General features: G+C 37.1%; 1 protein-coding gene across 2 annotated transcripts in view; it reads right to left on the bottom strand.

Moving 5' to 3' along the window:
• Positions 1-26,959, bottom strand: part of SKAP2 (src kinase associated phosphoprotein 2) — a 116,014-nt gene that overhangs the window by 43,066 nt on the left and 45,989 nt on the right. For both annotated transcript variants that reach the window (XM_080610159.1, XM_080610158.1), the window contains exons 5-6: positions 4,122-4,199; positions 3,306-3,389 (exon numbers count right to left, since the gene is read on the bottom strand). In XM_080610159.1, coding sequence (XP_080466285.1) covers positions 3,306-3,389; positions 4,122-4,199 — 162 coding nt within the window. The remainder of the gene's footprint in view (positions 1-3,305; positions 3,390-4,121; positions 4,200-26,959) is intronic.

Genomic DNA, 26,959 nt, shown 5'->3' on the forward strand with positions numbered 1-26,959 from the left:
CACTGTTCAACGCAGTGTACCGAACATATGAGAAAATATAGGAGGAAGCAGTGAAACATGACATTCCTTGCCCTGCAGGCATCACAACTGTTAAAAGCATGCTTGTAATCTATTAGGTGAACATACACACATACACAAACACACAATCATTTACTGTATTTTCACAAGCTTTAGCTTGTACTATATTCTCCTGGACTAGGCCTCATATTTTTCGTCATTCAGCTCTGAATAAATGAGAGTTTTACTTACATGCGTCTGTGAGCTTTATACACTTCCATACTTCTTGTTTTCCCGATGTAAAAAGGATAATGTTAGAAGAACTAAAGTATTTTGGAAACAATAAATCCACACAACCTAATAAAAAGGCATCCAATAGCCTCACGTTTAGTATTCAGTTACATTTACACTGATATGTAAGCATGAAAATCAAACCTTGCCCAACAAAATACACACTGCACCAGATACAAAATATCCTTCACAATTATTCACAAATGTGTCCAGTTCTAAAAACATACACAATGTAAAACAAGCCAAGCAGGACCTAAGAAATCCCTGCTGCCTCTCTGCATTATGTCCCACAACACACACACAGCCACTAGCACTCCATTACCCACTAAAAGTGATTAAGGCAGCAAGACTGAGCACGTATGGAATCCCCATCTCTCCAAACCAGGTTCAGCAAGGGGGGAATACTCCTGGTGTGTGAATCAGCCCTGGAACCTGTCAGAAACCTGATACAAAACACTTGCAGACATGGCACAGGCAAGGGCAGACCAGCATCATTTAGACAGACACCACAACAATGATTCAGGGGGTGGTAACAATTTGCATGAAGCCATCCAAATGCACACTTCACCCATGTTCTGCAGTTGGTAAGAGCATACATTGATCTTCTATGTGGTCCAAGTTACCTGGTACAGCGTTAAGGGCCACAGCAAAAGAAGGGTCCCAATGCAACAGTGCACTATGGCAGGAACTTCTGCTGACTGTAATAGTTGGAGTGAAAACAGTTTCAGGTTCTTCCAGCAACTAAATGCCAGATCTCAGGATTGTCTCATCACACACCTCATCCACGCTGACAACCTGCAGCTAAACAGCGTGATAAACAGCAGCACACGCATTCACAGCCATCAGGACAACAGCTCAGTTTCAACAGCAAACTAGTTTGCCATGGAACTACAACAGTCAGTGGTATTCAATTTCTGCACAATGATGGTGATTTGCTTCTGCACTGGAACTGGCACCTTTATGTACTACAGCATCAGAGGGCTGAAAAAGAGTACCTCCACCCAGTACAGAAGAAAGCTTTCTGCTTCAAAGGCAAGTTCTGGAGTGACTGTTGGTCATCCCAGATCTGCAAGATGAAACAATTCCACCATGCTACGCTAGTTTTATTGCACTAACAGTACCAGTCACATGGGGTAGGGCAGAAATGCATGCACCTGATCTGTTTACTTCCTCCATGAGCTACTGTTTGGAGCCCAGCCATGCCTATGTTTCCATGGACTATGTGTCTCTCCCACATCATTAGGTTACAGTTAGCAGGATCTTCCCTCAACAATCTGCAGCCTACAAAAGCTATAAATGTATAAGCCAAAGCATCTGTCTATAAATCCTTAAAGGAAAGAGATTCCACAGTATCCCACAGTCAATTCCTAACATTACACCAACCTGTCAAGGGCTAAGGAACATGCTTCTGCACATTTTAGGGAACATGCTTCCACGTATCTTAACTTTCAGCCTAGTTATTACCAGCCTTGATAGTCAGGTTGTTGCAAAAGAAAAAAAAAGAAAAGAAAAAGGGATGGAAAAGGGCAGGCAGGCAGTTGCCTTAATGCAAAGACCATGTACTAGAAGCCATGAATAATCATCAGCATAGGCACAAGGTAAAGAAACAAAAATTACCAAGCCTTTCCTTCTTTGTCCTGTGGTTGGGTTTTTTGGTTGGTTGGATGCTTTGAGAGGTTTTTTAGTCCATTGTTTTGGTTCCCCCATCCTTATCCTCCTCCCCCCAAAAACAAAATCTGTAAGAACCAACAATATATCCCGACTCAAAAAAAAAATTGCCATTTTTTAAAATACTAGGCAATGCATAACGACATAAAAACAAACATCAGAAGATAATTTTCCAGAGAAAGAAATGAATCATTACTGACAAGTCCGTGTTATGCCAAACCTCCTCAAAAATTTTAAATAAAGACTCTTGAAAGGTTTTGGATCTTCCTCAATCTGTAAATCCCAATAAAAGAGTGAAGAAGAAAAGCAAACATTTAGCAGATATACTAACAAAACTCTAGAAATGGAGAATATGATGGGAAACTGTAGTGAGAAAAAAACTGGGCTTTCAGTTAGGACCTTACTTTATTTCGTTCAGTTTTAGAGAAAGGGTGAGTTTAAATGAGTCAGCATACTGAAGAACGAAACAAACTGGACCAAATTAGTCTTTGAATAAAACACCACAAAATAACTACCTGCACTAATCTCAAGTAGAGTGATGCTGAATTAAAAAGTTGCAATGGATAGTTTGCCCATGAATAAGCACACAGGTTGGTTGTTGGGGCTTTTGGGGGGAGGAGAGGACAACATAATTGCACTTGTAAAACTTACTCAGATATATTTCTGTATCATCTGTTCTACCCTTAGACATCAAATACACTTGGCACACAATTTAAAAGATGTTTATTAACTGTCAATTTTAAAAATTCAAAGTGATATCACAACATTTATGTCAGACTCTTTCTAACTTGGCCATTAAAAGTTGAAAGTCACTTTCATAAGCTAGCTTTAGTGTCCAGGACTGGCTTTTAATTAAATATATTACTTAATTTCTAGGTTTTTCAAAACATAAGCCTTTTAGAAAGAAACATGGAACTCTATGCTCCCTGCAGAACTATGTGGGTTTTCAGACTACCATTTTCCTGGATAGAAGCATCTTGAAAGAGCTCAGAAGGTATAATTGCCAGAGGGTGTTTTAAAATTAAAATTCTATTTAGACAGGACGAATATTTTCTGTCCAGTAAATCAACTGAGTACCAGCATAGTATCAAACCTAACAGCTAGCTGTTATTGATGCACAAAGTAGCTTTACAAGTAACCCTTTTTTCCTCAGTTTCCCCTCTCTAGTAAATGAGTACATCACTTACAGATTCTGAAGAATATTGACACATTTTTAAAATTCACAGCACCGTTTAAGAACCAACTATTCTTTTAAAAGTTTCATTTGCCTTCTTAAAATGACCTCCACTAAAACTTTTTTCTCTCATTAAAATACTATTTTTATAGTTTATCATAATTATTACAAGTACCTTTATCGCTTCCATAGTAATAGAAGACCGTCTTACTGATAGCACACCAGCGCTTCTGCCATTCAAAGCCAAGAAAACTGTGGTCTGCAATTGATACAATTTGTGTTACATCACTGTCATTATTGAACATCAATACGCTACTTCTTTTCAAGGGTGGGGTAAGAGAAAGGAGGAGACGGGAAAGGCATTAAGGAAAGGAAACAAAATCTGGGTATGAAGAGAAATGTATGGCACTGAGAAGGAAATTCAAAATAAAAATTGGTGATGAGAAAACAAATGGGAATTTGAAATCATATAAAGAGAGAAGCCATGCGTAACATTAAATATAAGGAAATAATGAACAACTTCCTAAATATTTCCTACAGTTATTGTAGCATTAAGTAGGTATTAAAGCAACAATATAAGATTTATTGAATCAAGGTAAATATTGACTGAACCAAAGCTGAGATCAATATTTGCCCTCTTGAAGGAAAATAAATCTTGATGCTCACTGAAACATGAAGTCAACATACAGTACTTTTACATATATTTGTAATATTTTCTTCAAAAATATCTGTAAGCCTCTGAATTGTGGCTTACAGTGGACTTGAACAGCATGATTTTGTTAGTCAATAAAGAAATGAGATTTTCTTTTAATACTACAAGAGTAATTATGTGCTGTGCTTCTTTTGCATAATAATGCTTCAACATTTCAGCCTCTATTTAATTTTATTTAACACTCCTGTATGAAGTTATTTGTGTGTATATCAAATACTGACACACAGACTTCACAGATAGAAAATATATACTACTTTTGACAAAGAGAGTTGGACTTACCCTTTCTGCGTTTTTCCAGGTATCCAGCCTTCAGAACAAACTGAAGATCCTGAGCTGCAATAAGAGGAAATTGATGCCCTGAAAGAAAAATAAATTCTGTAAAGTGCCACTTTTTAAGAAAAACGCTATAGTAGCACTAATAAACTTACGGATTTTACACTCTCAATTTGCAGGAGCTACTGGAAAAAATAATTCTAGTAAATAATATGCCAGATTATTTTAAGTACAAAACCCCTATAACTATAAATTTCGGAGCTGTTGCTGCTGTCCTCACCACTTCAGTAAGGAAAAATACAGTTGTGTAGCAGGCCCTGCAAGTCTCAGAAGGAAAAATATGTAATTAAACAAGCTATGGCAACTTAGAAGACATTAGTCTGTGATTTGAACATGGTCTGTAAAGCAAGTTGGATGATCAAAGCACTAAGTTTTCAAATATGCAAATAAAACCAAGTATTACAATTCAACACAATTAAACCAGGAATGTGGTTTTCACAATACCAGCTTCATAGAAAAACATCTCAAAACAACACACAAGGTGAGGATTCTCTATTACACTGTCTACAAGAAAAAGGAAAACAGACCAAGAGAAGGTGAAAGGCAATGCCTGCTGTTGACAGACAATGTCTGATTTCCAATATGACACAAATGTACTGCCTATAGGATATATAGGGCAATACTGGATAGACCAAAAACATGGCACAGAACTTTACAAAATTGTTGACCTACAGATACCAATTTTAGATTTTGTAGAACATAGCTGCATCTGCAAAACAGTAAGCATGTTCCACTGTATTTTTTCCTTCTTCTCAACTGCTAATTCATAGCTAGAAGCATGAGACTGACCAGTCGACCCTGCCTTAACTTAGAACAGAAATTTACATGATAAAAAGTGTCTTCTGTCCTGCATTCTTCCCCTCCTACAACAAGAGAATTATGATTTAAATGGAGCTCCTAATATTAAGAAGAGCAATATGTTAGATAATTAACATGCAATAATTAACATGTATATAATCATCATACTGTGTACCATAAGCAAAAAAGCAGAACAAAAAAAGGTATCGTTCTGCTGCTGGTTTTTTTAAAGTGCATGTAAATATAACAGTGAAGTTCCTACTACTTATTATCATCAAATATTCATAAGACTCACTGTAGGTAGGTGGCAAGTTTACAGGGCAGCAATTATTCACCAAATATATGTAATCTCATTAAGCTCTACCAATATAAACATACAAAAAAGAACTGATAGCAGTAGACAACCCCTGTGCTAAAAAAAAAAAAAAAAAAGATAAAAAAACCCCTAACCACTTTAAACTATGCAGTGTGGGTTAAAGATCAATCGTCTGACTTTGAACCAAGCACTGCCTCTGGAAGGTGGTGCCATCTTCCTGGATTTTTAGGTTGCCCCATAAAATCATTTTCGAATCAGTTTCCACAAATGAGTTGGTTTATGGTGGCCTTATTTAAACACAGATGTGAGTGCAAAAAGACAAGAAAAAGAGACAGAAACATGCAGAGAATGTTATTTTTTAAAGTATGAAAATACTCAAAATAATACAACTGGCTATTTAGACAACAAAAGATTTTGTTGGATACCATAACGAAGCAGATAGAAATTTATACACATTGATATTTCCATTGAATTTTTAAATTAATATTCTTTTTAAAGATCAGACGTATGATAGCTATCATTTCATCTTCTATAGAACTCTTACTACTGTGTTAAAAATACAAGAGTTACTGGCTCCATGTACATGTATAATAAAATGATATAGCTGTCTCCTCCTTGATAATATGCAATCACTGCACAACATTAAATGAGAATTACACACAAAGACACTCACTAGCTGGTACATGTAAAGTTTAATAGTTACTTAAAAAGATGATCTAATGATGCCATTATGAATAGGGGAGGTGAAGAGTTTTACAAATATACAGTGTGCTGCTTTATATTGGTCATTGGGAGGCATCAGTGTGCAACACTTACAGCTTTGCCTCATCTAGTAGAGCTCATTTTAGAACAGTGCATCCCCACAGATATGGAAAACATAAAACCTAATTAAACAAATAAAACCAGTTCGCTCTTAATTTTTTTTTAACTTAAGAATTCCAAGCACTACAGATCTAAGTTTATACATTGCTGTTTGTATCAGTTTGGGTTTTGATGAGAAAGCTTGGCAAGTGATCATTTAGTGAACAGTCAAGTCAAACGAGACATATAACCCCAGAGAAGCAAGTACTTTGAGTAGTCCTTCACGTTGTTCTGCCTGCAGGTAGAAGCTCATCCAAACTGACTACTTCAGAAAGTCAGAACTCCACTTCCAGTTTTGCTACTTCTTCTGAGATAAGTCAGGATAAATTTGACTATGCCTCTTTCTGAAGCTACATTTACCTCACATAGGGCACTGAAAGGTTCTGAGGAAAACCTGCATGAAAAATGACAGACTTCCACATTTCTGGTGACAGTGCAGAAAGAAGCCCTCCTCACACCCTCAACCTGTAGAGCAGCCAGATCCTTTTTCTGTTCCTTAAGGCAACTGAGGCAGTAACTCCACAGAACAAGCAGCAGCAGCTGGTCAGCCCCTCTGCCACTCACAATCTCTAAGTAGCTGAAGCAGAAACGGATCCCATGCATATTATCATCCTTCTGTCAGAGAAACCTGGGAACTAAAAAATATGACGGAACTTTAGTGGAAGGGCAAGAGAAACGGACCAAAGTGTAATATCCCAAGACACATACAGCTGTACATAACAGAAAAAGCATAAATCTGGGCAAATTCCTTCTTTCATTGCCCTGTATCTCCAGGAGGAAGGAGGGGGGGGAAAAGTAGTATAAAAAGTATAGAGAAAGAACCACTTCCTTTCAGACGCTCTATTAACCACAGGTGTTGTGCATATGTGGCTGGAAGAAGGCACAAGCATGGATATACTCTTACCCCTGTATTGCAACAAAAACAATGAGAGAAGGAAAGAGAATGACATATTCCTTAACAGCTACTGGTTAGAGTCAGCATGGAAGACTCTTAAACTTTGTCACCTTTCTACCTTTCTTCTGTTTTTTTCACTGCTTTACTCCCTCATCCACATGCCAAACAAGATTTAGAGCAAACTGCAATCCCTAGCTGTGGGAACTCCTAACTGAAAGTTTGGAACTTGCATAGCAGGTTGAGGTTTTGCGGTTGCTTTCAATCAAAATGCTGCTTTCCCGTTCATGTGAAATAGATCAGGCTTGACACAAATCTCACTTTAAAAAGAAAAGTATCACTAAAGTAGTGTTTTGCTACAGTAAAGCAGCATTTGTTTACATTACACCAGCAGCTGAGATCACAGACTCAGTTGACTACTGCATAGGACTTTGAATAAGACAGCTCCTTCTTCAAAGAATCTACTTAGCACAGAGAAAGACTGCCAAGAAAGAAGGCATTACTATTTTTTTAATAAAAAACTGTGAAGCAATTAAACAATATGCTTCAAAACATGTACTCCTTTAGAGTTCAGCGCTCTGAATTCCCAAATATCACACTCCCTCCCATGTGCATCCCAGGATGTCTTCATGACCAGGAAAATTTTACTCTTCCTTCAAGGATCCAGGTGAAATGGCCTGAATTTCAGTGCCCTCTAATTTCACTGGAGATAGTCCACTACAAGAAATGAAATGTAAAGATGCAAGGAGCTTGCACTTATTGGTATTAACTTTCTTGGGTGTCTCAGTGTTTATCGCTCAGACACTTAAGGTTAAGCTGACTACCAGACCAGCAGAGATCAATAGGTCTTCCTAACAACTTCCTATCACTGTATGGTCTGTTTCCAGATGCGTCATAAGGATTTAGAAATGAAGATGTTAAAAAGACCCATAGTCTTGCCTGAGTACTCCTTTGGTACACTTAAGTTTCTGAAGCCAATTTTAAATACCAAACAGTAAAGTTGTACTAGGGGTCAAGAAGTCCTCTGTGACTTACGCTTGTAAACTTGTGAGTTTACAGGTGGAGAAAGGTACAACTGCTCCTGTGAACCCTTCCCGCCCTAATTTCTGCTGCATCATTGCCCTGACAGTGGTGGGCAAGAACAGAGTTAAGGATAAAAAAAAAGTCTCCATTCCTGAGTTTCTACCTCAGAATTAATTTTTCAACCTTATGCTTTTGATGTGAAAACCAGATCAATCCTATCCAATATTTGGGGAGATGATTATCTTGCATCTCCAATATATAAAATAGGTGAGGTCCATCTGCTTAACATTAAAGTTTTTCCTTCTTTCTTGACCACCCAGTCGCAGATGAATCTGCCAGAATAATCTCTCTTCTTATCATGGTGGCAATTACAATGTACTCCAAACTAAAATCTGCAAGCTATGCTTCACATGCATATTCCCAGACTGATGTGTACAAAGGCCATGAAAGACCAGATGAAAATATTTATGAGGCCTAAACCTTCAAGTTTTAGAGAAAAGTAAATTATACGTATGATACACCAGGCTCTTCCTCTGGGTTCTAGACACTCTTGTGCCATGTGAGCAGCTGGCAGTTATTAAAATGCTGTTGCTGCCAGGCTAAAAATTCCTCCAGTGGAAAGAAAGTAAAATGCTCTCACTCAAGCATGAAGCCAGCTTTTCTACCAGTCATTCTTTGACTTCAGAAAAAAATACACCTATATGAATGTAGGTGCATTAATGTACAGGTTCCTGTCATGGTTTAAACCAAAAACAGGACGGTGGGGTTTTTTGTGCACAAACCCCACAAATTAAGTGTACCCCATGACTTCAGAAAGACATTAGATTACAGCCATGGCATGCCTATAGCTTTTGCAAATTGGTAATCAGACAGTCAAAAGGTTGAAATATGCAATTTTGCACCCTACTGCAATTGTGAATTTGGCCCATTACTTAAAAACATTTTCGTCAATGTCACTTCACATGAAATTCAATCATTATGCACGGTGGTTTCATTTTTGAAGGACCCAAAGCTGTTAGAATTTCACTCTGCATACAAAATAAATAAAACAAGACCAGGTTGTGTTACTCTGCACTGTATACCAATAGGAATATTTTTTATTTCTTCAATGTGGGCTAAGGGATACATAAAGCAAGAAATAATTAGAGGTCAATGCATTCTAAAGAGGTGCTTAGCATGCTTATGGGAAGTTAAACAGGCGAAGTGGAGATAAGTGTAATTCAGTAACAGCTAAGTGGTTGATTACAGCTTGCTTTCCTAGTAGAGGACCATAGGTTTAACTATAATAATGGTAAGGACTTCTTGCTCAAATAAAAATAATTCACTGTTCTTCAGTCCTTGTAAAAGAAAACTGCCACTACAAAACACATTAATTTGATTATATGGAGAAAACTGATTGCTATTTTTTTGTATTCCTTTAACTCAAAATAAAATATACAATCACTATTATGGAAAATTACTTTTTCAGCTTCCTTTTACTGCACTCAAGACCCATATATTCAAAAGCAGAAACTGAAATCCATTTTTGTTTGAATTATTGCCAGTAAAAAACTTTGACACATGCTAGAAAACAGAGAGGAAAAATGCCAGCAATATTAAAGTGTATCTTGTAATCTAGTATGAAACTATATGCTTCTCTAGCAACAAAGAGTTGCTACTCTACGTAGAGAAATAATATTCTTTTAAATATAGAAAACAGGGGGGCTGTCCTCAGGCTCAGGGCTCTGATGACATCTCTCAAGCTGCAATTGTAAATTGGCAAAGATTTTCTGAAAATATTTGTGCTAAAGTTGAGCAAAGGAGGAGTCATGTTTCTAGCAACAGAAGAAGTATTTTCAGCTTTTTTAATTCCTTTCCACCCTCCCCTCCCACACACACACAGAATTTTGTCCCAAAATTCTTCATATCTCTCCATTTCATTTTGATCTGGAAATACATCATTTACCCATTTTTAATAGCTACTACAGAGGGATTCAATTAACTTTGAATCTGTACATAGCAATACACTGGGGTCACATCTGTTGCACAAGCACTGTGAATCTAGGCTAAAGAGGAGGTGGTTTACTTTCATATGCATACCTTCTGCCTACATTTATTTTTTTTTCTGATTAAAGAGAAGATTGATGCATACTAAATTTTAAAAAATCCCATTTCCTACAGTTTTCTGATTAAGGAAAAGATATCAGTAAAAAGATCTCATAAAATCTCATTAGCTTCATTAACCGTCTTGAACACTTTCACAAAGACTACGCCAGTACTTTGCAAATGTGTAGTCTAATAGCTCTGAATTAGCTTAACATGCAAGAATCCAAAGATAATTGTTAAAGAAAATGCATTTCTTTCAAGGGAATAAATAGAACTAAAATGTTCAGCTTTTGAAACACTGGCTCAAGAAAAGCTAGCATTTTGATCTTCAAAGTGCTTGCTCCAAAGACTGCCTAGTCTATGATGTTTTGCACTGGAGCCATCCCCAGCATTCATCATTGTGTTCTCTAACAGTTTACAATAAGTTTCACAGAATAACTTGCCTTGATATATTCCTCTAGTAAGAGCCAGCAGTGTATTGTACTAAAGAATACTTAAAGCAGTGTCATCTGTTTCTAGTTTTAATTCTTTCTAATTTGGGATATGAAGTTTAGGTTACAAATGCTAATACCACACCCTCGGAGGCCTAAATGCTGAGTATTCCTTCTTGACTCCTCCCTGGGAAAGAGAGCGGTATGAGCATTTCTCCTCCCTTCCTTCCTGTAAGCTCAGGAGAGGGCAGTGGTCCAGGCAGCCTAAGAAACACTGCAACATATTCTATATAAATATATTTGGTTCTTTAAAGCAGTTAGCATGCTCAAGACCTTTTTGTCATTTTCATTTAGCCCCTAATTAAATAACCATGTACTTAGATAGTTTAGATTTTAAAAATCTTACATCTATGGCTTCTCAATCCTCACATCTTTTCTGAGCAAAGTTTCTTTTATATTTCATTTGACAAAAGACTTGTTCATTGCTGTTGTTGCTAATAAATTGCGGTAGTCAGCCAGTCAGACTCCATTGACCAGGATCCACAGCCTGATGGAATTATCCTGGATCACGCACTCTCCATCCAAATTTAACTTTTAATTTATAAACCAATATTGTCCTGGCCTTACGCATTCTTTTGCTGGCTTTTAAGTTCAGTCTAAACACCCACTGCTACATTTTGCATAGCACTTTAACACACATGGCTTCCACCCCTTGATCCAGAATTGATTTTCACATAGGTAATTATTAAAATTTCACAAATGACACCCATAGCACATGGTGAAAAAAAAAAGTAATGTTTTCTGGTGTAAGCGTGCATTATCCCCTCAGGGTTATAAAAGAGGCCACGGCAGACGTCACAGGAGCAGCCTTCCTATTTCTTCTGTTACTCAGATTCTGACACAAGACAGAAAGAAGATACAGAAACAAAGAAAAGGTCTCTTGTACAAGGTCTGCTTCTCACACCACTGAAATGCAAGGCATAGAAATACAGAAGTTTTACTCAAATTCCTCCAAGGATCATGAAAGTTTAATCAATCATTCCAGAGCAAGACAGAAAGGTTTCAATCACCCAGAGGTCCACACTACAGCTAACTAAAGTGTATCGATTGTGGAGATTAACAATACAAATTTTTCTTAGCCAACAAGAAGCTCAGCTTCCTACTTTGCTGTAAGAAATCAAGTATGCAGGAAAAAACAGAGATAAAACCAATGCCTCCTGCACTGCACTCAAAATAGACCATCATGGATCAATTAGAGGTACTGGAAATTCTCATGAAATGATGTAGGCAAGCCGAAATTTCGCAGCATCATCTCACAGACAAGCACACACATCCAATTTTGATTAGAAACCCAAAGTGAAGATCCAGAATGTCTACACAATAGCTGAACCACAGAAGGTGCTGTTAGCTAATCAGAGAAAATTAAAAGGCCAGGAATAAAGAGTCTACAGCTGGAGCATGACCAACATGATGTCAAATTGCATATGGATAGCATCTTTAGCCACATCATGATTCCTGTATTCCCAGATGACTAATAGGAAGAAAGTCCTAAAGGTTTATCAAACAGCAAGTTAAAAGCTAGTATTTAATATGTCCAGGTGAAAAAAAACAATTTTCAGCTTAATATTTAAACATCTGGAAAATGTAATACTACAATACAATTGTACACTGCAGTTTACTACTATTTTTAAATAGCCACCTGGTAAGCATAAGAATCCCTTGGAAATAATAGTCACGTATCACAACATCTTAAGAAAAATTTACGGTAATCAGAACTAAAAGTTTCCTATTACTTTTCTGATTTTGTCATAATGCTTTTAATTAGTACTTTGAAAGGGTCTAAAGTTTTGTCTTTGGGCAACTGACACACTTCATTCAGCAAATGAAATAAGCCTAAATAAAGACTAAGCAATGACAACTATTTAACTGGACATAAGAAGGATTTAATATGTTTCGGCAGAAAAACTGCCAAATGTCATTCCTTGCAAAGTTAAATAATGAACCTTCAAATTATATTTTAAAATTAGTAGTACATGTTCTTTTAGTTTCAGCATCCTGGCTATGCAAGTATTTGTTACTTAACAACATTCTGACAGATCCATGAGAACTTAAATCAAATTAACTCTTAAATCAAACTAAAATCAAATTAACTCTTACCCAAATTTTGGCCAATACCACACAAGCTAGACTCTTCACAAATCACAGATCCATCAAAGAAAAAGCATAAACATTCTTCCTTATAATTTTATCATTTCATCAATTTTTTGCTTTGTCTCCTCTCTTAAGTAAGCTGTATTGTGTATACCTCCTTTCCTGTATTGTTCTGTTTCTAGTTCCAGAAGCTAGTTTAGGCCCTCTTTAAAAATTAAAAAAGCAAACAGTACACTTTGAGAAGTGCCCAATTTAGCTGATCAGGAAAATCATCCAATGTAAATTTCAATCTGTGATAAGGATATTTGAACTTAGGGACATTTTCGACTACTACTCTCAAAAGCAGCGTAGCACACTGGAAATACAGTCAGCAATACCAAAGAAATACAGGGAAAGAAGGAAATTCTCAGACTACCACAAAACACCAATAAAAAACCCCAAAGTAAATTATATGACGTTTTATGTATGGAAGTCACTTATGCCAAGTGGCAGCCTCTCAGATTAGCTGTGTAGTCTGCGAAGTTCCAACTGTTCTGACTCCTGGCCAAAGGCTTGGCCTGCTAAGCTTCTGAAAGGAAACATACATACACATTTGAGCATTTCAAATGCTCCAACAGCTCATAATCCTTGATCAAAAAAAGTTGTAACATTACTGGTTGGAGTTGAAGAAATCTTTCATCTGTATAAAATAAGACATTAGAATTCCTACAGTCAGCTAAAAACAGCCTCACATTTTCAAAAGTGGCACTTGCAGATTTCAATGAAGAGATCCACAAAAGCTACAGTTTTCATTTTCCATGTTCTACGTATTCCTGCAAACACAAAATGGCTTGAATGTTCTGCCCCATTGCCTCATTTTTGATACACTTCTTCCACTACTGATAATGTAAGTAAAAAGCTATGCTCAGTGATCAGTGAACTATCACACTCAAAGCTCCTCTGCATGCAAAAGCTAATTTGGATTAAGATGGAGGTAGGACTTTACACTGCAGTCTGCATGTAAAGACAAGCCTTTTTAAAATAAAAATGAAAGGAAAAAAATCTCACACAAGCCTTTTAAGTTTTCCCACTGCAGCACACAAAATGCATATCAAATATCATTCAGCATGTAGAAGTTGGAAGTTCTGGTAGAATCAGACTCTTGCAACAATGACATTGCACTTACAAAAAGTCAATCTACAGAGCGAAACCAGGAGAATACATGAAGGTAAATACTCCAAAGTGACTAACAGTGTAATTATTTTTAAGTGCTCTGAAAAAGGTAATAAAGAGGTAATAAAAATCAAAAGGTTATATTGTTGGAAAAACCCATTGCCGTTTTCAAACCTCCTCTCACAGGGACGTTGCTACCAAAAAGAGAAAACATTCTCCTGTTTTGCTGAAATTGCATGGGGCCAAACTTAAAAGAACAAGGGAAACACTCTAAAAAGCCAACAGAGCATACTGCAAAAAGCCAGCAGAATACTCTTGTGTTTCCTGAAAGCTTTCCAGATGTAAATTTCAGTGGTCATTCACCTTGGAGTACTGAGAATTACAGGAAGAATAACTCTCCAGTATCAACTTCAAGTTTTCTGAATGACTACATTAATATTTTCCATTCCATTTTAAGTCTCCAGAAGAAGTCATACACTTGAAGATGCAAGCAACAAGAGCTCTGGCAGAAGCTGTTTTGCTCTGCTCCAATTGTCCCGTATGTCCCATTTTGTTACATCTTGTTGCTCAAAATGTCTACTTTAATTTTTCAGTGGCCTAAGTGATACCAAGCTACAGAACGTATTTCCTGTTTCCACAAGATTTATCTTTCTCAGATGACTCTACGCAGTTTTCACTGGTTTTAGTAGGAGTAGGAATATTTCAAATAATATTTTTATTTGAAGTTAGCAGCAATTACTTTTATTTGGGTACCACCTACAGGATAGAAATCCAAAAGTGAAAAAAGATCACTTATATTGCCTTGCTAAATGACAGCTTGTCTTTTTATGGTAAACACATACAGGTTTCCATATCTTCAGCATCTACCATGGGAAATCCCAAAGCACTAAGAGATTGGAAGTTTACAGATCACAGTTACCAGTATATTCTGCAATAGAAGATACAATTTGGGAAAAGAGAATCAAGAGAAGAGCTGTGATTTTCATGATCATCTGTATAAGAGGAGGAAGATGACACATTGAGAAAATGGGCATTTTTTAAAACTTTTAACTTTCACAATGAGGAAGTAGCTGAATAAACATCAGTAGGATTTTTTCCTAACTCATTGAGCTCTCATCTTGTGTCCCTTGATTCTCACAACACACCTGAATTTTCCTTAAGCCTACCTCTGCACACAAAAAATGCACATTAAGGATTAGAAAGACAAACTGCCTGGTGAATGTACCACTGTTGAAACTTAAACCCCTTGTAGCATTGAAGGTGTATGAACTAACTGAACCTGCTAAAGGAGTAGTGCTGCTGGGTCTGTGGACAGTATTTAGTGATAGTTTTATGGTCTGTGGACATAAGTGGTTTGTAAGAAGCATAATAATCTTTATCAGACAGCAGCACTGGAAGAAAAACAGATAAGCCATTAGACAGGCATAAGAGCTCATTTATACAAAAATTCCTTGGTTATTTTCATTTTATAGCCACTGGTTAACACACAAACACTTTTCTACAATCATGGCTTAATGAAACTGCAAACTTTTATTTTTAAAGCATACACAGTATTTTCTTCTAATTTAAAATATGTTGATTCAGTTCTCTTTAAAAGTGAACAAAAATAATAATTGTGTCAAAGCTATAAACTGGTATTGCCAGATTTCAACAGAGCAAATTTTAAAGCTGATCTATGAACACCAAATAAAGAAAATAGGACTTTTAATGGAAATGCTGATACAAACTTAACTATGACAATGCTAACAGTGCTGCTATAATATATCTGTCAGTTTCTGTAATGCCTATGACAATCCCATTAATATGAATGATGTACACTTCACATAGCATACTATATAGCAACTGCACAACTTATATCATCTTCATTCCAAGTAACAAATCAGTAATCAATATTTGTAAAAGCAGACTAATCCTTTGCAAAAATCACTGGTTTAGTGATTGAAGAGTTTGCTCAATTTACACAGCTAATCCCTCTTCATCTGCTTGAGCCCTCTATTTATTCCAACCACTTACAGTAGTAGCAATAGCAGATTAATACATCCTTCCATGCTAAACATGTCCTGACAATTAACCCAGCATATTGCTGTCAGGATAAGCTTTACAAACACTGAGCTTTTCTTACCAAGCCTGAAGGCAACATTTAGAAATCGAAAGTTTACAAATAGTCTCAGAAAGATCCCCTCACACATATTATCACTTTTCCATTTAATTATTTCTCGGAGGCAGCAGCTACTGTCATATTTTATGGCCCCAAAAGGTACCCTCCTGACCTTTTTTATTTATTAACAAGGTTAAAAAGCATTATAACGATGAATTCACACAAACATTTTTTTGTGCAAGAAATTTCTATAGAAACAGGCAAAATAGTGAAGAATGTGTTGTAACATATTGTTAAGTGAAAAAATGAGATGGCCATCTGTGTAAATACAAATAAATTATCATTCTTTATTCAAAAAGAGTTGAGCTGAAGCAATAGCACTAAATTAAGATTACAGAAAAAGAAAAAAGGTCAAAGTCCATAATGAGAAAGGAAAAAACAATAATGTTTAATTATAACAGACAAAAATATTTAGTTACATTACATACACCTCTGTAGCTCTGAACGGAATTTTACAATAAAGATCGGTGTAGTCCTTCAAGATTTTTCTCCATTTTGGGGTTTCTACCCCTAAAAAAGACAAATATTAATGAAAGCATAGTTTTCCAAACAACAACAAGAATTAATGTAGATAGTACTCCTAGATACACACTAAATTCGTACTAATTGTTCAAATCTATGAATCTATTTGTGCTTAATTTGCCACTGCATACAACAGCAAAAGTTAAATTCTGCAACTAAACTGACAACTTAAAGTAGTAAATCTGAACATATTTTTAAAGGTACAAATCTAAGAAGGACAAATAAAGTAGAAACCCTTAAAAAGTTAATCTGCATGATAAGTCATGTCATAGTTCTTATTGCTCTTGGTAATATGTCAGAAAAACATGACACCACATTATCTGGACAGGCCATAACAATTTTAATGTCCTTACAGAATTAAATCTCAGTGTTAGAATAGTACAATCACTTAATTCTTAAGTTCTCATAATAGCAGTTCACAAGCATAACAGCATAAAAAGAAAAGAAAATTAAATTTAAAAAATAAATAACAACAAACAAACAAAAAAAAAAAAAACCACCCAAGGTGGGGGTGGGTTGGTTGGTTTGTTTAAAAAAAGAAAACAAGCATTAAGAGAGAAATCAGAGAAGCTGATGCTCAGAACAGAAACTGAAACATGCTGCCTTGGCCAATACATTAATTACTTGGCTAAAGAGCCTGAATTATCCAGCTAGCTCTAGAGACACAACCTAGATTCAAGAATGCACTTAAACACAACTGGCAGAGCACAAAACACTGACTTAGTCATAAGGTATACTCAAAGCATACATCACAAACTTGATGTGCTTGATTTATAATTTGAAATAGACCCACAAGGGGAAAAGAAAACCCACAAAACTACAGTAGGAGCACTAACTTGAAGGAGCAGCGATGAACTTCAGCACTGAAGGCCATTAGACCAAAGACCAATAGATGAATTTTCAGATTAAAAAACCAGTCTTGTTAAGCAGATTGAGAACCCAAAAATCAGCAGAGATTTGCTCTGTTTGTTTCACTAGTGAGATCTTGTCAGTTTTAAAAACAAAAAAAAAAACATGACTGCAATATGGAACAACCTAAATTCTAAATACTATGATTTGATTATTAGACACAGAAAGGTGTCTGTATTGAACAATACCATTTGAAGAGTGAAAGAGTTGAGAGACACCAATCTTCCAACACTCTCTCCCACCTTAAGAAGCAATTAGCCTCCTAAAAATCAGGGACTTGACTAACCCAAAGCTAGTTGTGGTGACACAGACTCGGGGAAATACTGAACTTCACATCTGTGCCATTTATGGTGTCCTTTCCAGGTTGAGCAGAAGAGACATAAGGCAGTTACTATCCTACAACACAGTCCAGTGTAGAACATAAAATATTCTCTCTGCAAGTTCTGAAAGTGTTTTAGCCAACTAGAAACTCAGAGTAGAAATAATTTTCTGGAACTAAAATTCTAGATTTTCCCTTGAGTCAAGTCATCAAAAGGGATGAAACCCAAATCTTACTGGTTAAAAAGCATACCAGAATTTAAACCTATTAGGAAAAAAGGCATTTTGTAGCTATGTGAAGCATTATAAATTGCATAGTGGCTCAGATTTATTAATCTTCCTTCTGTTATTCAGATATTCATAAATCGAAGCTCACTGCACTGGAAGCTGTTGCATAAAATATTTTTTTAAAGATTTCTGTAATACAGAATATGATCTAGCTTGGGAATTTTAAACCTCTGGCAAAACTCTCACAGGGGACTTCAGCAAAGCAATAATGTTACACCTCAAATGTAGCTTCAATATTTAGTTGGACTGTGGGAAAAGTGTCTAAACATCTCTAATTTGCAATACTCCAAGCAATCAATAAAAAGAGCGAGCATGACAGAGACACCCATTACACTGATGTGAACGTTATGAGTATCCTAGACATTGCCTATATGATCAAATAAGAGGTTTCACTTTACTGACAATTTTACTAGATGATTGGTTGAATAAGCCCAACTGTACTTAATCCTGACTGATCAGTGGATGGAAGTTGAAACCACCACTCAGAGGGTTTTCCTGAAAGCTTCCAGCAACATAGCTAAAACCCACAGAGTTTATTTAGCAACCCATTACGACTTTTTAAAAAGATGTTACATGGTACTTGAGTGCTCAGTCTTTTAAGATTTAATCTGATATCCTTCTCTACTCTTACACATTCTCCTATGAACCATTCTGTTTTAGCAGCTAGCAGCAGACCCTGCTAATTTGATCCCTAAATGGCACGAGTGCCAAAAAGAGCAAATGAGTAAACAAATGCCACTGAGAAAGTCTGCAGCTGCAGCAAAATCTTAAAATATATTAGATTTGCATGAACTCCGTCCCACTGCCATTCAGTGAAATTCAGGTAGGAAGACTTCTAGGGAGCCATACTAACAGTTGGCACCATCAGTGAAAGACAAAGCAAGGCCAGACTTCTGATCTGCAGCATCCCAAAGTGCCAACAAATGGCACGCTGCTTTTGCCTCCACACCCACAGTGAAGGGCTTAATGAATATCAAGATAGCCAAAGGGTTGCAAGTCCCTGCAAGGCTCAGCCAAGCAGCCACTGCTTGTGCTTAAGACCAGGCTGCAAAAATGGGAGAAGTAGGGAAACAGCTGGAGCAATCGGACTGTAGGTGGTAGAGCAATGGCAAAGACTGACAGGCCAGAATGCTGAAATCCTGAGGCAATTTCTGTGAAGGCAGCAACAACCACAAAATATTGCCCTAGGTACCTGTTAACCCTTCAACGCCCACTGATCATGTGGACTCTTCTGGTACCCCGTAGTTGCAGCAGTGGCCATTGCAGAATGAAAACCGAGGCATTATAGGGTTATAATTGGTTTAACAAGACCTTTTCAGCAGCTGACAGGTAATTAAGTTTTCAGTTCAGTTCCAAAATATTTACTCTGGTTCTCTAACTGCATATAAAGATATATCTTTGAGCACATCACAATGCTAGTTACAACTAGTAATGCCCCGTTTAAGACTTTTGAGCAACCTTCATAAAGTTGATATGTAAGATCCATCGATTATTATGGTTTTTTATATGACTAAAGACATCAAAGTGTTCTGAGCAGAATGCATTCTCCCCAACAATACTGTAGCATGGTGTATTTTTACCCACATTTTGAAATACAGCTTTATAAATTTTATATATTTTACCTAGTCAATGTAATTCAGTTCCCCTTGTTCAGTATGTCATTTCATCAGCATAAAAGATGCAGAAAATACTTTGCTTTTAGACATCCTAACAAAAATAAACATTCGTATATGATGACCAATCCATTACATGTTCTCTACACAGTTTCCTATCATGCAGAAATGGAAGTGAAAAGATGCACTTCAGGGAAAATTTTGTGTTGAGAATGATCAGTTGATTAGGTACAGGGCAGAAAAATACACATAGAGGTTGTCAACACTACTGTCATGTACAGAAAGGAAAATTAAGAGTCATTTGTTATTCTCAGCTGGAGAGGTCACTAATGTTATCTTGCACATGATGATTTGATGCACTACGTATGATTAATGCTTGTTTAAAGGACACCACCAAGGTCTCTAGGTCAGACAATGACCTTCCTCTTTTTTTTTGTCCAGGTATCTATAAGCAGTATATTAATAATTCTATAAGTGCTTTCCTCCCCCTTGAAAACATTTTAATACTATCTGCTACTATTAAAACAAGAAGTCCAGCAGTAGAAGGTTGCAAAAGAGCAGGAAAAAAAAAAATCCAGTAAGGAAGCAAATGCTTCAGAACTTACTTCAGATTTAAAAATGTAACCATGTGGTTATATTTTTACCTTTATGGCTGTACTCCAAATGTTTAACAACAGATTTCTGTATTGTCCATGTATTCTTCTGCTTTTCCACAGGGTAGCAGTGTGCTTCAGAAGAAGGCCACCACTGTGGGAATATGAATGAGTACACAAAATCCCTGCAGAAAGCAGCTGTTCCCTCTTGTACATATGCAAATGTAAGAATGCTAAATAATGAGGGCAGCTTTATTTCACAAAGGCAGTGAGCAACAGAGCCAAAGTGGACTACAACAACGTTTTTGTAGGAAGCAGTGAACTGAAGTCTACAAAAATAGAAAAAAAAAGGGATATGAATTCTTAATATTATCAGTTGTGAGAATGATGCTTATGAGGGAAATACTGATTTTTTTTTTTTTTTTGCAAAATTAATCCTCAAAATTTTTAAAACCCTAAAGACAAAGATGCATCTTTTCTAAGACACTAAATTTATTCAAAAAAATTATCACATAATTAAGACAGAAGTCTGGACATTCTCCTCCCACCCTCCCAATACTATCATTCTTATGTGTGACCTTGGACAAGTCATTGAATCTAACTCAGTTTTCTTGTCCATAAAATGGAGATAATACCTCTGCCCAGGGCTACTGGGAAGCTAAATTCATCGTCCATAAACGTGATTTGAAATAGCAAGGTGAAAGGGTTTTATCAGTGTTACGTACTGCTGCATTTTTCATTGCTTTTAATAAGTCTAATGAAACCATGTAAATTTTGAATGACAACATTAAGCAGATTTTCAGGCCAGCTCTTGCTAGAAGTAAAAGGCATTACAGATTTCTTGAGATGACCCCGATTTGAGCTCTGACAACTAATGGCTGAGTCAGAACATTGCTATGTGAAATACTGTGAAGAGTCTTCCAGATGTCAGTTGTTCTAACAGGGGACCGTTTATTCAATACTGAAGAGAGCAGTCACTTCAGTGATAGAGTAGGAAGAAGAAATGCTAGAAAAGAAGAAATGTTTCACATTTGCTGGTTGGTGAAGCAACAGCTTGTGGCTGGCATTCACTAGTGAAGTTTTATACAAACCATGCTTCTCACACCACCATGTGCACAGACAAGAAGAACAACTCATTTATCAAATCAAAATTATACAAGCCAAAGACTGCACAGTTCTCCACTACAATAATCAGCTACAATTACTTACCATAAAAAGCTGCCCCCATAACCCCAGGGTGTTTTTTTTGGTAAAAATACACGCACCTTGAATTCATAATCCATAAAGAAAGTCCTTCAACAATGTCTTTTGCAAACAATATTGAGTGTCACAGCTCTCATATGACATGTTTAAGACCACCACAACTGCTGCGCTTTTGAACAAACATAAACTGATCTCAGCTTTTAACCTGCATAACTCAGCAGCACAAAGTTACAAATAAGAGTGGTTTACTTTGCATGCTCTTCTTGACATGGTCTAAAATTAAATGTTACATACTTTTTAAGAGAGAAGTCTGCACCAAAACAATTCACTTACTACCCTCAAGTGACATCTACAGAGAACATCCATGTTACTGAACAAGTCTGTGGGCAACACAAAATTAAACTTTACAATTCAGAATCTTTTGCATTATTTTTTTAGAGGATTATTCAACAAAATTACTTTGAAGAAAAAAACCCCATATTTTTAGTGACATTGAGCTCTCTGTTTGCACTGATCATTGGTAGAGTTGATAGGTCTGCTACTTTGGGAAGTGGGCAACTTTTTTGCCATCACCTACCACCTCACTGCTTTTAGTGCTAAACTATGACACTTCTGTACATATATCAGACTAAGCTGCCAGGCACTCTAAGCCCCCAATGTAATAGCTACTACACTTGCACAGAATCAGCTCTACATCACACATACAATAAGGATACATATTTCACACTTGCTGCCTGTGCCAGAGTAAACTGAATACAGGACCTGTCTATTTGAAGGCCTGCTTTCATGATCAAGTATCCCAACAGACACAAGAACACCAGACTGCTGAAGCATTAAAAACCACAACACAAAAAGCAGACTTTTTCCCCAAAAGAATGTCTTGAGAATGGCAGAAAATAACAAAAGCATATGAAACACAAGTATACTCCCAGACATTTCTGCACTTGGTTCTTCTAAATACCGCACATATTTTTTTCGTAAGTTTCTGTGGCTAGCTTTCTAAGACAACTAATTCAAAGTTTTCACCTCATCTGGGAATGAAACATGTGGAAGTGTTATAACAAGATGACAAGGAGTCTTTTTTCCCCCCTCCCTCTTGAGACAGGAAAGAATTTCTGATCCCAGACAGCACTACGAAGGGCCAGAAACTTCTGGGGCTTTCCTTAGTTTGCCTGACTTCCAGCACCCTTTTCTCCTCATTTCCTAATCATGTTCTAACCTTCAAGGTGGGGAAGAGCAGTAAGCTGCAATGGCAAGTTGTGAGAACCGATATGAGGCACAGGAAATGGTCTTCATAGCCAAAGCTAGGAGCTGGGCCTGTCAGTGCTATAAACCAGTATACATTGACTACTGAAAGTATCATCAAGCCTAGCAGTGGTGTATGAGACAACTAGACAGATCTCTGCCTATCAGAGCTGAAGGAAAGCACATAAAACAAAAGTATGAAATTCAGGAAACTAGTTTCTGCCATAATACTTATGGCATAAATGCAATTTCACAGAGGAGTTGTATCTTCCAATCTTAAATCCAAATGGTTAGTGTGTAGCCTTCCAGCTGGAAGGTATTTCCTTTTTGAGCAACAGCTTCAAACCCACCAAGCCTGGGTCACTCTTGTTAGACCATTTCATTGTCCACAACCACACTTGAATATCAATCAACACCACATTACGATTGGGTTTTTCAGACTCATCCTCTCTCTCACAGTGAGAATGCAAAGCATATTTTTGACAGATATTTCCCCTCTAAGGAAAATGCAATAAACTTCTTACACAGAAGCTGGAAGAAAAATGTGTTTGCAGGAGACCACCTTTTGCACACCACTTCATTCTATTCCAGCCATTTGCTTTGACACTGGTACCTATCTCTGGAAATACCCTTTCTCAGAGCATAATTTTCCAGGCTGTTTTCCACTTTTAAACTCCCATCATTTCCCTTTCTTATCTCCTCTTTCTCCATATTTTCAGTTCCAGCTCCCCAAGATCCTGCTGTATTTAATAACTTTCTCCATTTACGAAGAACTGACCTGCCTGCATTACCCACATGACATGCTGCACCCACTTTACTCACTGACACCTCTCCACATCAGGGAGATTCTTAGCCAAGTGATAGCTGTATTCCTACATATCCCACCCTCCTGCCACAGTCCTCGTAACGGGGTGAGCATGCCACCTCCAGTGGGCACAGGTCCTGTTGCCAGCTAGACTCACAAAAATAGAATCCCCATGCATCAGCCCAGGAGGGCTGAGGCAAAGGGGGTGCACAGGTGCCAGGGACTGAGCTGTAAGACAGGTCAGCTGTTTTGGGAGGGGAGCCACATCCATCCTGTCAATCAGGAATCGCCTCTCCTCTAGGTTATGACATTCCAGGGAATGAGGTAAACATGAAGACATTTTTCGGCTTCATCGCCTCCTTTCAGTGCTCTCTCTGATCAGCTTTGAACATCTCATTAGAAAGTATTCTATTACTTTTCTATTTATAATATCCCTTTCTCCATTGTGGCCCCAGTCTTCAGTATTATACTCTACCACAGGTACAGTCTTCTAGCATTACAAATTTAAGAAATGCTTTGGGTCCCAAAGTGTATCAGCAACTAAAAAGAACCAGCCCTCTTACCCCAGCAGGAGCCAGTGCAAGAGGCACTGCTTGCCAACCAACTGCAAAAAATATAAATAAATAAATCAGAAAACCAGGATGAGAGCAACCTCAAAGAAATCTTTTCCTTCACACACCTACTCTTTTTCCCACATCAAGGCTGAATTTACCTAAAGTAAACATCTGACATACATTTGATAAGTGCTCATGGACAGCACAGCTACCTATGCAGAAGTAATAACTACTGAGTATGGTGTGGTAAACTTATCAGCTACCCTACTGCAATTCTGATTCAAAACTCAAACACACCTGCATTAGCACCCAATGCCAGACAAACACAAGCTCTATCCTCAAAAGCTGTAACTCCAAGGCTGTGCACCTACCATGCCCATAACTCCTTGGTCCCACTTCTCAGAATGGCTATTTAGACCAGGGGGTTTGCTGTGATGATAGCACTCCACTATTTCCCATTCCAAGACTAGTATTATAAGCACTGCTATTACAAGCAGCTTAGGCACCATGCTGGATTGTAAACCCCTGCCTTCTTTATTAGCAAAGAACCTACTGCAATGGGACCCTATTTTTGTTTGCAACCTTTGAGCTTTTGAGGAATGACAATGGTAAAAACAAGAAGCAGTGTACATGACAGAGCTTGTATCAGCAGATTTGGAAAGCTCCATACAGAACAGACTCTCCTTTGAACATATATTCTCTTGCCACAGCTATCCTCAAAACCCTTGGGACCAACGCTGATACGTATTTCATAACTAAGAGGCCTTCAGACAGCTATAACCAACTTCCACGTTTATTTATTCTAATATCATCTGCAGTGTTCATAGCATATATTTTATCAGCGTGCCTCTATGAAACAGTTCACCACACAAAAGCATGGCTGAAACACAGCGCAAAAGCCATTGCAATAAATGTAATTAGTACTGTAGCAGTACCATATGTACTAACTGTACTTCACTGTGAAAGCTTACACTGATCACTGCAACATAAAAATGTCCATTAAAATAATGCTAATTGTATTTATTAGGACTGTGTTCCATAAGATGTTAACTACAGCAGTTGCCTATGCTCTGTTAACACAAAACCAGGACATATCCAATTTTACAGAAATTCTCACCATGCAGCACCGTCCAAATCAAAGGGGAAAGTTTAAAAACAGAATTTCAGTCTATTTAAGATGCAGGCACTCATAATAGCCAACATATCCCCCAAATGCAAGAGCAGGTAAAAGTCTGATGCACAAAAATCATTACAATCTTTTTCCTCTACTTTCTCCCAAGACAAGAGATTTTTAATTGCAAAGTAATTTTTAAAAAAGTTCGGGGTTTTTTTGTTTGGGTTTTTTTTTCTGAATATTTGGTGTTAAATTCAGATCAATACAGACTCAGGCATACACTTCAAATTGAAAATCCAGAGCAGACTTCCACAGTTGCAGCTATCAAATGCACACACTTAACTTACACTGAACTGTTTATTAGCAAAGGCGGCAGATAATGACACAACTATTTGTCTAGCAAACTGGGGGACACACTGTCAGTATTTTCTAATGAAACCTTAACTAAATTTATTTAAGTCTTGAAAGACCTGTTAGGTTTTAAAGTACATTTGGGTTAAACATGAGTTCAATATATAATTTCTTATGGGTTTTGGAATCATTAATTTAAAGCTTCATCCAGCAGCCTGTTTTATGTGCTGTTTATACTGTTCTTTCATTCCAGGAACTGCAGAACACTGCAAAACCTGAAAAACTTTGCTATTACTTTTAAAAGGTGAATAATCACACTAAGCATGACAAGATGATTACAGTGCTAAGCATGGTATCTGATTTATCTTTTAAAAGATCAGTTTAAATCATCAGAAGCTGCATTTGGTTTTATTGGAGATTCATCATACTGAAAGCTTTTTGAAGAAAACAACAAAAATAGTTTTGTTTTAATGTTAAGAAGGGTCAGACTAATAGACATAAATTATTTTAGTGCCTTAGTGCACCAAACACCTGTGTGCAGCTTTCAGTGAAGTGGCTGAATTATAGGTAGTTTTAGTTTTGAAAAGGCAAAGCAGTTTAATATAAAGATGTAGCTGACTTGTCAGAAATACTCAGCACAATGAAACTTGTGCTTCTGGTAATACAGAGATTTTAATGTTGTCATTAGCCAAAATGTAGACCCAAACTGCAGACTCTTGAATATCATCTCAGCAGTTCCCAGTATCCCCCCAAATATACTGACAGAGATGATATGTCACACAATTGCACCATACAGTTTTGGCAACAAAGTCAGTTTCTAGCCTGATGTGTTAATCACATCAATTATGCTGTGATTCTGTAACACTGTTCAAAGAGAATTTGGGATAATGTATATTTGTGGAATGAACCAGCATACCTGACAAACAGAGACAAAAGTCAAATAAATTAGAAATTTAAAAGTAATTACCAATTTAGGTATTAATCTTCAATTAATACCTCAGTATTATCTCAACAGCAAATGAAGAACTCCCATTAGCATCAGCAGAAGTTAAAACTGGGCAAGGACAGAATATTTTCCTTAAGTCTACATCATTCTCTGACTTGGGTGGGTTTTATGGGGTTCCTCCCCATCTCCTTCTCCAAAGGGCACCATAGGGAGAGAAGATGCAGCTTTAGCATTTTGGCTTTACAGACTCAGTTAGAATTGCTGTACTCTTGAATTGCTTTTCCTGTTTTAGACATTTTGCTGTTTACTTCCCAGCCATACTAGACTTGTGAGGATCTCATCTGGAACCTCCAGCGATTCCCACTCTTTAATCAATCACTGACTTAATCATAGACTTAATGATATACTGAACCATAGTAATCAAACTTGTAATGGAACTCTATCAAGGAAGCAGAG

The sequence above is a fragment of the Psittacula echo genome (assembly GCF_963264785.1).
Source record: "Psittacula echo genome assembly, chromosome: 2".
Lineage (NCBI taxonomy): Eukaryota > Metazoa > Chordata > Aves > Psittaciformes > Psittacidae > Psittacula > Psittacula echo.